Source organism: Oncorhynchus tshawytscha, unplaced genomic scaffold (assembly GCF_018296145.1).
Source record: "Oncorhynchus tshawytscha isolate Ot180627B unplaced genomic scaffold, Otsh_v2.0 Un_contig_12663_pilon_pilon, whole genome shotgun sequence".
NCBI classification, from domain to species: Eukaryota; Metazoa; Chordata; class Actinopteri; order Salmoniformes; family Salmonidae; genus Oncorhynchus; species Oncorhynchus tshawytscha.
The window spans coordinates 15,001-30,000 of NW_024608011.1; the positions used below are offsets into that span (position 1 = coordinate 15,001).

General features: G+C 45.9%; 1 protein-coding gene across 1 annotated transcript in view; it reads right to left on the reverse strand.

Annotated features, from left to right (window-relative positions):
* Nucleotides 1–15,000, reverse strand: part of LOC121843211 (WD repeat-containing protein 19-like) — a gene marked incomplete at its 3' end in the record, with an annotated part of 32,653 nt that overhangs the window by 11,901 nt on the left and 5,752 nt on the right. The window contains 12 exon segments of the mRNA XM_042312793.1: nt 448–564; nt 659–765; nt 839–953; nt 2,606–2,778; nt 2,968–3,038; nt 3,135–3,308; nt 3,671–3,783; nt 4,462–4,542; nt 5,152–5,267; nt 6,780–6,895; nt 7,289–7,414; nt 9,960–10,025. Coding sequence (XP_042168727.1) covers nt 448–564; nt 659–765; nt 839–953; nt 2,606–2,778; nt 2,968–3,038; nt 3,135–3,308; nt 3,671–3,783; nt 4,462–4,542; nt 5,152–5,267; nt 6,780–6,895; nt 7,289–7,414; nt 9,960–10,025 — 1,375 coding nt within the window.

Below are 15,000 nucleotides of genomic sequence, written 5' to 3' on the forward strand. Positions count from 1 at the left end.
ACCACTCTGGAGGAGACATGAAGAGACATGGAGAGACACACACTATCACACCACTCTGGGAGGAGACATGGAGAGACATGGAGAGACACACACTATCACACCACTCTGGGAGGAGACATGGAGAGACACACACTATCACACCACTCTGGAGGAGACATGGAGAGACATGGAGAGACACACACTATCACACCACTCTGGAGGAGACATGGAGAGACACACACTATCACACCACTCTGAGAGGAGACATGGAGAGACATGGAGAGACACACACTATCACACCACTCTGGAGGAGACATGAAGAGACATGGAGAGACACACACTATCACACCACTCTGAGAGGAGACATGGAGAGACACACACTATCACACCACTCTGGAGGAGACATGGAGAGACACACTAGGAGGTGTGTGTGTGTGTGTGTGTGTGTGTGTGTGTGTGGGGTCTTACATCAGTCCCGTAGAACAGGAAGTCGTTAGTGAGGGCGTGACTGACGATGTGTTCCTTACGGTCTCCGTCTGGAAACAGCCTGGTCTGTCTCTGTTCCTGTTGGCCCTCGCCCTCCATCTACACACACACACACACACACAGGTTAAAATCACAGATACGGACACTCAAATACACAGGACCTTCTACTACATACAGACCCCCCCCTTCTCACCATGTGTAGCTGTACTTTGCCCTCAAACAGAGCCGCGGCGTATTCTGAGTTCAGACACATGGTGGCGATCGTCCCCAAATACTCCATGTCCTTCAGCCTCTCCACACCTGATGTTCAAAAAAACCATCAAATACACAAAACACACTCACAAACTCAGTGAACACACACACACACACACACCGGAGTCTCCCAGGGCGTAGAACCAGGCTCGGTTGTTCATCCCCACGGCAACGTGGTAGGGTCCCACGGCGATGAAGTTAGGCTCCACCTCCACCGCCACAGCAACAGGAGCTTCCTGTCAGACGACACGGAGTTCATGACACTGTGCGTGTGCACCCGCTCTCCAGGTGTTCTGTTTAGAATGGTGTTTTCCCCCAGGTGTTCTCTTTAGAATGGTGTTTTCCCCAGGTGTTCTCTTTAGAATGGTGTTTTCCCCCAGGTGTTCTGTTTAGAATGGTGTTTTCCCCCAGGTGTTCTGTTTAGAATGGTGTTTTCCCCCAGGTGTTCTGTTTAGAATGGTGTTTTCCCCCAGGTGTTCTCTTTAGAATGGTGTTTCCCCAGGTGTTCTGTTTAGAATGGTGTTTTCCCCAGGTGTTCTGTTTAGAATGGTGTTTTCCCCAGGTGTTCTGTTTAGAATGGTGTTTTCCCCAGGTGTTCTGTTTAGAATGGTGTTTTCCCCAGGTGTTCTGTTTAGAATGGTGTTTTCCCCAGGTGTCCTGTTTAGAATGGTGTTTTCCCCAGGTGTTCTGTTTAGAATGGTGTTTTCCCCAGGTGTTCTGTTTAGAATGGTGTTTTCCCCAGGTGTTCTGTTTAGAATGGTGTTTTCCCCAGGTGTTCTGTTTAGAATGGTGTTTTCCCCAGGTGTTCTCTTTAGAATGGTGTTTTCCCCAGGTGTCCTGTTTAGAATGGTGTTTTCCCCCAGGTGTTCTCTTTAGAATGGTGTTTTCCCCAGGTGTTCTGTTTAGAATAGTGTTTTCCCCAGGTGTTCTGTTTAGAATGGTGTTTTCCCCAGGTGTTCTCTTTAGAATGGTGTTTTCCCCAGGTGTTCTCTTTAGAATGGTGTTTTCCCCAGGTGTCCTGTTTAGAATGGTGTTTTCCCCAGGTGTTCTCTTTAGAATGGTGTTTTCCCCCAGGTGTTCTCTTTAGAATGGTGTTTTCCCCAGGTGTCCTGTTTAGAATGGTGTTTTCCCCCAGGTGTTCTCTTTAGAATGGTGTTTTCCCCAGGTGTTCTGTTTTGAATGGTGTTTTCCCCAGGTGTTCTCTTTAGAATGGTGTTTTCCCCAGGTGTCCTGTTTAGAATGGTGTTTTCCCCAGGTGTTCTGTTTAGAATGGTGTTTTCCCCAGGTGTTCTGTTTTGAATGGTGTTTTCCCCAGGTGTTCTGTTTTGAATGGTGTTTTCCCCAGGTGTTCTGTTTAGAATGGTCCCCCAGGTGTTCTGTTTAGAATGGTGTTTTCCCCCAGGTGTTCTGTTTAGAATAGTGTTTTCCCCAGGTGTTCTGTTTAGAATGGTGGTTTCCCCCAGGTGTTCTGTTTAGAATGTTCCCCCAGGTGTTCTGTTTAGAATGGTGTTTTCCCCAGGTGTTCTGTTTAGAATGGTCCCCCAGGTGTTCTGTTTAGAATGGTGTTTTCCCCCAGGTGTTCTGTTTAGAATAGTGTTTTCCCCAGGTGTTCTGTTTAGAATGGTGTTTTCCCCCAGGTGTTCTGTTTAGAATGGTGTTTTCCCCCAGGTGTTCTGTTTAGAATAGTGTTTTCCCCAGGTGTTCTGTTTAGAATGGTGGTTTTCCCCAGGTGTTCTGTTTAGAATGGTGTTTCCCCCAGGTGTTCTGTTTAGAATGGTGTTTTCCCCCAGGTGTTCTGTTTAGAATGGTGTTTCCCCCAGGTGTTCTGTTTAGAATGGTGTTTTCCCCAGGTGTTCTGTTTTGAATGGTGTTTTCAGCGTGTTCTCACCCCCTCTACGCGGTTAGACACGGTGACCTCCAACAGGGAGGTCAGGTAGGCCAGGCGGGTCCCACAGCTGTGCCCCAGGATGGGGAGACGGGTCAGGAAGACGTGCAGGGCTCCTCTCTGGGTGGAGACGGCCAACAACTGACCATCATCTGTCCAGCTCAACTGGTCTAGACCTGGGGAGGAACACACACACACACACACACACACACACGGAGTCACAGAGACACACCAAAATTCAAGTTAACTGCATTTGGGGACGCACACATTAATTTTATTACAACTGTGTGTGTGGGTCTGTATGGTGTGTGTGTGTAGGGTGGGTGTGTGTGTGTGTGTGTGTGTGTCATCAGTCAGTGTGTCACCTTGAGTCTCATCCTCCAGGTTGACGATGGCGTCCATCTCCTTCAGCTCAGACAGATCATGGATCTTTATACTGCAACACACACACACACAATTTATTAGGGAATCTCTGCAGTGTGTGTGTGTGTGTGTATAGTGTGTGTGTGTGTGTGTGTGTGTGTGTGTGTACCTGTTGTCCCCACAGGAAGCAGCCTTGTTGAGAGCAGAGGAAATGGCAACGCTGGTCAGACTGTCTTTATGGTTGTGAGCCTGGAACAGCTCCTGACCGATCTCTCTGATGTGGGTGGAGATCACCACAAAATAACCCTGAGAGAAACCGATCAGGATGTAGCCATCACCATACCTGGGAGGAGGGGAGAGGAGGAGGAGGAGGAGGGGGGGAGAGGTAGGGGGAGAGGGAGGAGGGGAGGAGGAGAGGAGGAGGGAAGGAGGAGGAAGGAGACGGGAGGGAGGGGAGGAGGGAAGGAGGGGGGGAGGAGGAGGAGGAGGGAAGGAGGGGGAGGAGGAGGAGGAGGGGGGAGGAGGAGGAGGAGGAGGAGGAGGAGGAGGAAAAGGAGGAGGTTTCAAACAGAAAGGGGAGGAGGAAGGGAAAATGCCAAGTTTCAAACAGAAATAGCCAAAGAAATCTGTTTTGTGTGAGTGTGTGTGTGTGTGTGTGTGTGTGTGTGTGTGTGTGTGTGTGTGTGTGTGTGTGTGTGTGTGTACCAGCGGTAGGAGATGATGTGTCCGTAGCGCTGTTGGAAGGCCAGCTCTATGGGGTTGTCGGGGTCGTTGAGGTTAAACAGGAACAGGGTCTTCTTCCCCACGGCAACGCTCACCTGATGGGGTCAGAGGTCAGAGATGAGTGATATGGGTTATGCCCCAAATCCAAATGGAACCCTTGTCCCTACATAGTGCACTACTATATACCAGCCCTATGGAACCCTATTCCCTACATAGTGCACTACTATATACCAGCCCTATGGAACCCAATTCCCTACATAGTGCACTACTATATACCAGCCCTATGGAACCCAATTCCCTACATAGTGCACTACTATATACCAGCCCTATGGAACCCTATTCCCTACATAGTGCACTACTATATACCAGCCCTATAGCTCTATGTTACCCAGCTCTATGTTACCCAGCTCTATGTTACCCAGCTCTATGTTACCCAGCTCTATGATACCCAGCTCTATGATACCCAGCTCCATGATACCCAGCTCTATGTTACCCAGCTCTATGTTACCCAGCTCTATGTTACCCAGCTCTATGATACCCAGCTCTATGATACCCAGCTCTATGTTACCCAGCTCTATGTGGCCCAGCTCTATGTTAACCAGCTCTATGTTAACCAGCTCTATGTTAACCAGCTCTATGTTACCCAGCTCTATGATACCCAGCTCTATGTGGCCCAGCTCTATGTGGCCCAGCTCTATGTTAACCAGCTCTATGTTACCCGTAAGGAAATGCTTCATGAACAGTCAGTAACAGACTGGCACAGCAACACTCACTGTGCTCTCTCCTGGGGAAGACCTCTCGTCTGTCTTCATCACAGAGAACTGGACATCAGCTGGGTCAGAACGCACCGACGTCTGGGGGGGAGGGAGGGATAGAGGGGGAGAGAGAGAGGGGAGGGAGATGGGGAGAGAGGGGAGGGAGATGGAGAGAAGGAGAGGGAGAGGAGACGGAGGGAGGACGAGAGAGAGAGGGACAGGGGAGAGAGACGGAGGGAGAACGAGAGAAGGATAGAGAGAGGGAGGGAGAACGAGAGAAGGATAGAGAGAGGAGAGAGAACGAGAGAAGGATAGAGAGAGGAGGAGAGAGAAGGATAGAGAGAGGAGAGAGACGGAGATAGGAGAAGGGAGAGAGAAGGATAGAGAGAGGAGAGAGACGGAGGGAGAACGAGAGAAGGATAGAGAGGAGAGAGACGGAGGGAGAACGAGAGAAGGATAGAGAGAGGAGAGAGACGGAGGGAGAACGAGAGAAGGATAGGAGAGAGGAGAGAGACGGAGGGAGAACGAGAGAAGGATAGGAGAGAGAGAGAGGGAGGGAGAACGAGAGAAGGATAGAGAGAGGAGAGAGACGGAGGGAGAACGAGAGAAAGGTTGATATAGAAGTACTGTAGGATGGTGTGTTCATTTATCCTTTTATTTAACTAGGCAAGTCAGCTAACAAGACATGATTATTTATGACGGTGTTACCTGTCGGACGGTGTCTCCCTCCTGGTTGCTAATGGTTACGCTGCAGTCCTCGCTGCCCAGCGCCAACAGGTTCTGAGAACTCCAACAGCCACAGGTGATACGCTTAGTGTGCTTTCCTGTGTGTGTGTGTGTGTGTGTGTGTGTGTGTGTGTGTGTGCGTGTGTGTGTGTGTGTGTGAGTGACAGAGTGATAGAGAAAGAGAGTACGTAAGAATTTAAAACCAAACACAATGATCTGTGTTGTTACCCAGGACAGTGTGTGTTGTTACCCAGGACAGTGTGTGTTGTTACCCAGGACAGTGTGTTGTTACCCAGGACAGTGTGTGTTGTTACCCAGGACAGTGTGTTGTTACCCAGGACAGTGTGTTGTTACCCAGGACAGTGTGTGTGTTGTTACCCAGGACAGTGTGTGTGTTGTTACCCAGGACAGTGTGTGTTGTTACCCAGGACAGTGTGTGTGTTGTTACCCAGGACAGTGTGTGTGTTGTTACCCAGGACAGGGTGTGTTGTTACCCAGGACAGTGTGTTGTTACCCAGGACAGTGTGTGTTGTTACCCAGGACAGTGTGTGTTGTTACCCAGGACAGTGTGTGTTGTTACCCAGGACATTGTGTGCGTTGTTACCCAGGACAGTGTGTGTTGTTACCCAGGACAGGTGTGCCCAGCGCCAACAGGTTCTGAGAACTCCCAGCCACAGGTGTGTGTTGTTTCCAGGACAGTGTGTGTGTGTACCCAGGTGTGTGTGTGTGTGTGTTGTGCAGTGTGTGTGTGTGTGTTGTTGACAGAGTGATAGTGTGTGTTGTTACCAAACACAATGATCTGTGTTGTTACCCAGGACAGTGTGTGTTGTTACCCAGGACAGTGTGTGTTGTTACCCAGGACAGTGTGTTGTTACCCAGGACAGTGTGTTGTTACCCAGGACAGTGTGTGTTGTTACCCAGGACAGTGTGTGTGTTGTTACCCAGGACAGTGTGTGTGTTGTTACCCAGGACAGTGTGTGTGTTGTTACCCAGGACAGTGTGTGTTGTTACCCAGGACAGTGTGTGTTGTGTGTGTGTTGTTACCCAGGACAGTGTGTGTTGTTACCCAGGACAGTGTGTGTTGTTACCCAGGACAGTGTGTGTGTTGTTACCCAGGACAGTGTGTGTGTTGTTACCCAGGACAGTGTGTGTTGTTACCCAGGACAGTGTGTGTGTTGTTACCCAGGACAGGACAGTGACAGTGTGCGTTGTTACCCAGGACAGCGTGTGTGTTGTTACCCAGGACAGTGTGTGTGTTGTTACCCAGGACAGTGTGTGTGTTGTTACCCAGGACAGTGTGTGTGTTGTTACCCAGGACAGTGTGTGTGTTGTTACCCAGGACAGTGTGTGTGTTGTTACCCAGGACAGTGTGTGTGTTGTTACCCAGGACAGTGTGTGTTGTTACCCAGGACAGTGTGTGTGTTGTTTACCCAGGACAGTGTGTGTTGTTACCCAGGACAGTGTGTGTGTTGTTACCCAGGACAGTGTGTGTGTTGTTACCCAGGACAGGGTGTGTTGTTACCCAGGACAGTGTGCGTTGTTACCCAGGACAGGGTGTGTTGTTACCCAGGACAGTGTGCGTTGTTACCCAGGACAGTGTGTGTTGTTACCCAGGACAGGGATCTTGCGTGGCGTCTGTTGGTTGTAGATCAGCAGGTTTCCTTTGTTGGTCCCGACAGCCAATAGGGGCCCAGCCTTCGACCACAGGATGAATGACATCTGGTCTCTATGGAAACCAACACAGACGGGAAGGAATACTGGGGAATGTTATGGCCTGCAAACAGTTTGTGTGTGTGTGTGTCTGTGTGTGTGTGTGTGTGTCTGTGTGTGTGTGTGTGTGTGTGTGTGTGTGTGTGTGTGTGTGTGTGTGTGTGTGTGTGTGTGTGTGTGTGTGTGTGTGTGTGTGTGTGTGTGTGTGTGTGTGTGTGTGTGTGTGTGTGTGTGTGTGTGTGTGTGTGTGTGTGTGTGTGTGTGTGTGTGTGTGTGTGTATGCCTTTTTAACTGTGATTTTCCTGTTTTTAGTCCTTCAGTTTGTATTGTTTGTTGTAAATATTTCAGCTTTTATACTCGTGTGTGTGTGCTGTGGAAATAAAGCTTGAGGTGTGTGAGTCCAGCCCACCTCATGCCACTGTCTATCTGTGAGGTCTTGTTGACGTTAGCGTCCCAGAGGTAAACGGAGCTGGACTTGTCAGAGATCACTGCCAAGATGTCTCCGTCCTTATCCCAGTCCATCCCGACACAACGCCTGGCAGGGAGGAAGAGAGGGAGGGAGGGAGGGAGGGAGGGAGGGGGAGACAGAGAGACAGAGAGGGGAGGAGACAGAGAGACAGAGAGGGAGGGAGACAGAGAGACAGAGAGGGAGGGAGAGACAGAGAGACAGAGAGGGAGGGAGACAGAGAGACAGAGAGGGAGGGAGACAGAGAGGGAGGGAGGGAGGGAGGGAGACAGAGGGAGGGAGGGAGGGGAGGGAGACAGAGAGGGAGGAAGAGAGGGAGACAGAGAGGGAGGGAGGGAAACAGAGAGGGAAACAGAGAGGGAAACAGAGAGGGAGACAGAGAGGGAGACAGAGAGGGAGGGAGGGAGGGACAGAGAGGGAGGGAGGAGGGAGGGAGGGAGGGAGGGAGGGAGGGAGGGAGAGGGAGGGAGGGAGGGAGGGAGGGAGGGAGAGGGAGGAGAGGGAGACAGAGAGGGAGACAGAGAGGGAGGGAGGGAGACAGGAGGGAGGGAGGGAGACAGAGGGAGGGAGGGAGGGAGGGAGGGAGGGAGGGAGGGAGACAGGGAGGGAGACAGGGAGGGAGAGACAGAGGGAGGGAGGGAGACAGAGAGGGAGGGAGGGAGACAGAGAGGGGGAGGGAGACAGAGGGAGGGAGGGAGGGAGACAGAGAGGGAGGAGGGGAGGGAGACAGAGAGGAGAGGGAGGGAGGGAGGGAGACAGAGAGGGAGGGAGGGAGGGAGGGAGGGAGGGAGAGGGAGGGAGGGAGGGAGACAGAGAGAGAGGGAGACAGAGAGAGAGGGAGACAGAGAGGGAGGGAGGGGGAAACAGAGAGGTATGGAGGGAGGTAAGTCAGTATGGTCCCAGCAGGTCAGATGTGTCAGTATCGGCCCAGCAGGTCAGATGTGTCAGTATGGTCCCAGCAGGTCAGATGTGTCAGTATGGTCCCAGCAGGTCAGATGTGTTAGTAGCAGGTCAGATGTGTCAGTATGGTCCCAGCAGGTCAGATGTGTTAGTATAGTCCCAACAGGTCAGATGTGTTAGTATCGTCCCAGCAGGCCAGATGTGTCAGTATCGTCCCAGCAGGCCAGATGTGTTAGTATAGTCCCAGCAGGCCAGATGTGTTAGTATCCCAGCAGGCCAGATATGTTAGTATCGGTCCCAGCAGGTCAGATGTGTCAGTATCGTCCCAGCAGGCCAGATATGTTAGTATGGTCCCAGCAGGCCAGATGTGTTAGTATAGTCCCAGCAGGTCAGATGTGTCAGTATCGTCCCAGCAGGCCAGATATGATAGTATGGTCCCAGCAGGCCAGATGTGTTAGTATCGTCCCAGCAGGCCAGATATGTTAGTATGGTCCCAGCAGGTCAGATGTGTTAGTATCGTCCCAGCAGGCCAGATATGTTAGTATGGTCCCAGCAGGCCAGATGTGTTAGTATAGTCCCAGCAGGCCAGATATGTTAGTATCGTCCCAGCAGGCCAGGTGTGTCAGTATCGTCCCAGCAGGCCAGATGTGTTAGTATCGTCCCAGCAGGCCAGATGTGTTAGTATCGTCCCAGCAGGCCAGATGTGTTAGTATCGTCCCAGCAGGCCAGATGTGTCAGTATCGTCCCAGCAGGCCAGATGTGTCAGTATCGTCCCAGCAGGCCAGATGTGTCAGTATCGGCCCAGCAGGCCAGATGTGTTAGTATCGTCCCAGCAGCCCAGATGTGTTAGTATCGTCCCAGCAGGCCAGATGTGTCAGTATCGGCCCAGCAGGCCAGATGTGTCAGTATCGTCCCAGCAGGCCAGATGTGTTAGTATCGTCCCAGCAGGCCAGATGTGTCAGTATCGGCCCAGCAGGCCAGATGTGTCAGTATCGTCCCAGCAGGTCAGATGTGTCAGTATCGTCCCAGCAGGCCAGATGTGTCAGTATCGTCCCAGCAGGTCAGATGTGTTAGTATGGTCCCAGCAGGCCAGATGTGTCAGTATCGTCCCAGCAGGCCAGATGTGTCAGTATGGTCCCAGCAGGCCAGATGTGTTAGTATGGTCCCAGCAGGCCAGATGTGTTAGTATAGTCCCAGCAGGCCAGATGTGTTAGTATAGTCCCAGCAGGCCAGATAGATATGTTAGTATCGTCCCAGCAGGCCAGATGTGTTAGTATCGTCCCAGCAGGCCAGATGTGTTAGTATCGTCCCAGCAGGCCAGATGTGTCAGTATCGTCCCAGCAGGCCAGATGTGTTAGTATCGTCCCAGCAGGTCAGATGTGTTAGTATCGTCCCAGCAGGCCAGATGTGTTAGTATCGTCCCAGCAGGCCAGATGTGTTAGTATCGTCCCAGCAGGCCAGATGTGTTAGTATCGTCCCAGCAGGCCAGATGTGTTAGTATCGTCCCAGCAGGTCAGATGTGTTAGTATCGTCCCAGCAGGCCAGATGTGTTAGTATCGTCCCAGCAGGCCAGATGTGTTAGTATCGTCCCAGCAGGCCAGATGTGTCAGTATCGTCCCAGCAGGCCAGATGTGTTAGTATCGTCCCAGCAGGCCAGATGTGTCAGTATGGTCCCAGCAGGCCAGATAGATGTGTTTCTGTATGATGAACTCACCCAGGTAGATTTAGTTCATTCTTCCTCTGTCCATGTCTGTCAAATATCTTCACTGAGCTGTCAGATCTTTAGAAAAGAACACAGTGAAATAGTATAGAATTAAACTACTACAGTATAGTACATAACAGTACAGTACAGTATAGTACATAACAGTATAGCACATAACAGTACAGTACATAACAGTACAGTACAGTATAGCACATAACAGTACAGTACAGTATAGTACATAACAGTATAGCACATAACAGTACAGTACATAACAGTACAGTACAGTACATAACAGTATAGTACAGTATAGTACATAACAGTATAGTACATAACAGTACAGTACAGTACATAACAGTACAGTACAGTATAGTACATAACAGTACAGTACAGTAAATAACAGTATAGTACATAACAGTACAGAACACAGTAAAATAGTATAGAATTAAACTACTACAGTATAGTACATAACAGTACAGTACAGTAAATAACAGTATAGTACATAACAGTACAGTATAGAACACAGTAAAATAGTATAGAATTATACTACACTATAGCACATAACAGTATAGTACAGTATAGTACATAACAGTATAGCACATAACAGTACAGTACAGTATAGTACATAACAGTATAGTACAGTATAGTACATAACAGTACAGTACAGTATAGTACATAACAGTATAGTACAGTACATAACAGTATAGTACAGTACAGTACATAACAGTACAGTACAGTACATAACAGTACAGTATAGTACATAACAGTACAGTACATAACAGTATAGTACAGTATAGTACATAACAGTATAGCACATAACAGTACAGTACAGTATAGTACATAGCAGTACAGTATAGTACATAGCAGTACAGTACAGTATAGTACATGACAGTACAGTATAGTACATGACAGTACAGTATAGTACATAACAGTACAGTACATAACAGTACAGTACATAACAGTACAGTACAGTACATAACAGTATAGTAGTACAGTACATAACAGTATAGTAGAGTACATAACAGTATAGTACAGTACAGTACAGTATAGTACATAACAGTACAGTACAGTATAGTACATAACAGTACAGTATAGTACATAACAGTACAGTACAGTATAGTACATAACAGTACAGTACATGACAGTACAGTACAGTATAGTACATGACAGTACAGTATAGTATAGTACATGACAGTACAGTATAGTACATACAGTACACAGTACATGACAGTACAGTACAGTATAGTACATGACAGTACAGTACAGTATAGTACATAGTACATGACAGTACAGTACATGACAGTACAGTACAGCATAGCACAGTATAGTACATGACAGTACAGTACAGTATAGTACATGTACAGTACAGTACATACAGTACAGTACAGTATAACAGTACAGTACAGTATAGTACATAGTACAGTACAGTACAGTACATAACAGTATAGTACAGTATAGTACATAACAGTATAGCACATAACAGTACAGTACAGTATAGTACATAGCAGTACAGTATAGTACATGACAGTACAGTACAGTACAGTACATAACATACAGTACAGTACAGTACAGTACATAACAGTACATAACAGTACATAACAGTACAGCACAGCACATAGTACAGTACATAGTACAGTACATAGTACAGTACATAACAGTACAGTACATAACAGTACAGTACAGTATAGTACATAACAGTATAGTACATAACAGTACAGTACAGTATAGTACATAACAGTACAGTATAGTACATACAGTACAGTACAGTACAGTATAGTACATGACAGTACAGTATAGTACATGACAGTACAGTATAGTACATGACAGTACAGTACAGTACATGTACAGTACATAACAGTACAGTACAGTACAGTACATACAGACAGTACAGTACAGTACATAGTACATGACAGTACAGTACAGTATAGTACATGACAGTACAGTATAGTACATACATGACAGTACAGTACAGTATAGTACATGACAGTACAGTATAGTACATGACAGTACAGTACAGTACATGACAGTACAGTACAGTATAGTACAGTACAGTACAGTACAGTACAGTATAGTACAGACAACAGTACAGTACATAACAGTACAGTACATAACAGTACAGTACAGTACAGTACATAACAGTACAGTATAGTACATAACAGTACAGTACAGTATAGTACATAACAGTACAGTACAGTATAGTACATAACAGTACAGTACAGTATAGTACATAACAGTACATGACAGTACAGTATAGTACATGACAGTACAGTACAGTATAGTACATGACAGTACAGTATAGTATAGTACATGACAGTACAGTATAGTATAGTACATAACAGTACAGTACAGTACATAACAGTACAGTACAGTACAGTACAGTACAGTATAGTACATAACAGTACAGTATAGTACATAACAGTACAGTACAGTACAGTACATAACAGTACAGTACAGTATAGTACATAACAGTACAGTACAGTATAGTACATAACAGTACAGTACAGTATAGTACATAACAGTACAGTACAGTATAGTACATGTACAGTACAGTATAGTACATGACAGTACAGTACAGTACAGTACATGACAGTACAGTACAGTACAGTACATGACAGTACAGTACAGTATAGTACATGACAGTACAGTACAGTATAGTACAGTACAGTATAGTACATGACAGTACAGTACAGTATAGTACATGACAGTACAGTACAGTATAGTACATGACAGTACAGTACAGTACAGTACAGTACATGACAGTACAGTACAGTATAGTACAGTACAGTACATGACAGTACAGTACAGTATAGTACATGACAGTACAGTATAGTACAGTACATGACAGTACAGTACAGTACATGACAGTACAGTATAGTACAGGACTGTACAGTACAGTATAGTACAGTACAGTATAGTACATGACAGTACAGTACAGTAAAGTACATGACAGTACAGTACAGTATAGTACATGACAGTACATTACAGTATACAGTACATGACAGTACAGTATAGTACATGACAGTACAGTACAGTATAGTACATGACAGTACAGTACAGTACAGTGACAGTACAGTACAGTACAGTACAGTGACATACAGTACAGTACAGTACATACAGATGACAGTACAGTACAGTACAGTACAGTACATGACAGTACAGTACAGTACAGTACAGACAGTACAGTACAGTACAGTACAGTACAGTACAGTACAGTACAGTACAGTATGACAGTACAGTACAGTATAGTACATGTACAGTACAGACAGTACAGTACAGTACAGTACAGTACAGTACATAACAGTACAGTACATAACAGTACAGTACAGTACAGTACAGTACAGTACAGTACAGTACAGTACAGTATACAGTACATGACAGTACAGTACAGTACATGACAGTACAGTACAGTACATACAGTACATAACAACAGTACAGTACATAACAGTACAGTACAGTACAGTACAACAGTACAGTACAGTACATAACAGTACAGTACATAACAGTACAGTACATAACAGTACAGTACAGTACACAGTACAGTACATAACAGTAGTACAGTACAGTAACAGTACAGTACAGTACATACAGTACAGTACAGTACATAACAGTACAGTACATAACAGTACAGTACATAACAGTACATAACAGTATAGTACATAACAGTACAGTACAGTACAGTACATAACAGTAACAGTACAGTAGTACAGTACATAACAGTACAGTACAGTACATAACAGTACAGTACATACAGTATAGTACATAACAGTATAGTACATAACAGTACAGTACAGTACATAACAGTACAGTACAGTACATAACAGTACAGTAACAGTACAGTACAGTATAGTACATAACAGTACAGTACAGTACATAACAGTACAGTACAGTACATAACAGTACAGTACAGTACAGTACATAACAGTACAGTACAGTAACAGTACATAACAGTACAGTACAGTACAGTACATACAGTACAGTACAGTACAGTACATAACAGTATACAGTAAATAACAGTACATAACAGTACAGTATAGTACATACAGTACAGTACAGTATAGTACATAACAGTATAGTAACATAACAGTACAGAACAGTACAGTACATAACAGTACAGTATAGTATAGTACATGACAGTACAGTACATAGTACAGTGACAGTACAGTACATGACAGTAACAGTACAGTATAGTACATACAGTACAGTACAGTACAGTACAGTACATACAGTACATACAGTACAGTACAGTACATAACAGTACAGTACAGTACAGTACATAACAGTACAGTACAGTATAGTACATGACAGTACAGTACAGTATAGTACATGACAGTACAGTACAGTATAGTACATGACAGTACAGTACAGTACATGACAGTACAGTACAGTATACAGTAGTACAGTACATGTACAGTACAGTATAGTACATAGTACAGTACAGTACAGTATAGTACAGTACATACAGTACAGTATAGACAGTACAGTACAGTACATGACAACAGTACAGTACAGTACAGTATAGACAGTACAGTACAGTAACAGTACAGTACACAGTACATAACAGTACATAACAGTACAGTACAGTATAGTACATGACAGTACAGTACAGTATAACAGTACAGTACAGTATAGTACATAACAGTACAGTACATAACAGTACAGTACAGTACAGTACAGTACAGTACATAACAGACAGTACAGTACAGTACAGTACAGTACAGTACAGTACAGTACAGTACATGACAGTACAGTACATAACAGTACAGTACAGTACATGTACAGTACAGTATAGTACATAACAGTACAGTACAGTATAGTACATAACAGTACAGTACAGTATAGTACATATGACAGTACAGTACAGTACAGTACATGACAGTACATACAGTACAGTACAGTACATGACAGTACAGTACAGTACAGTACAGTACAGTATATGACAGTACAGTACAGTACAGTACAGTACAGTACATGACAGTACAGTACAGTACAGTACATGACAGTACAGTACAGTACAGTACATGACAGTACAGTACAGTACAGGACAGTACAGTACAGT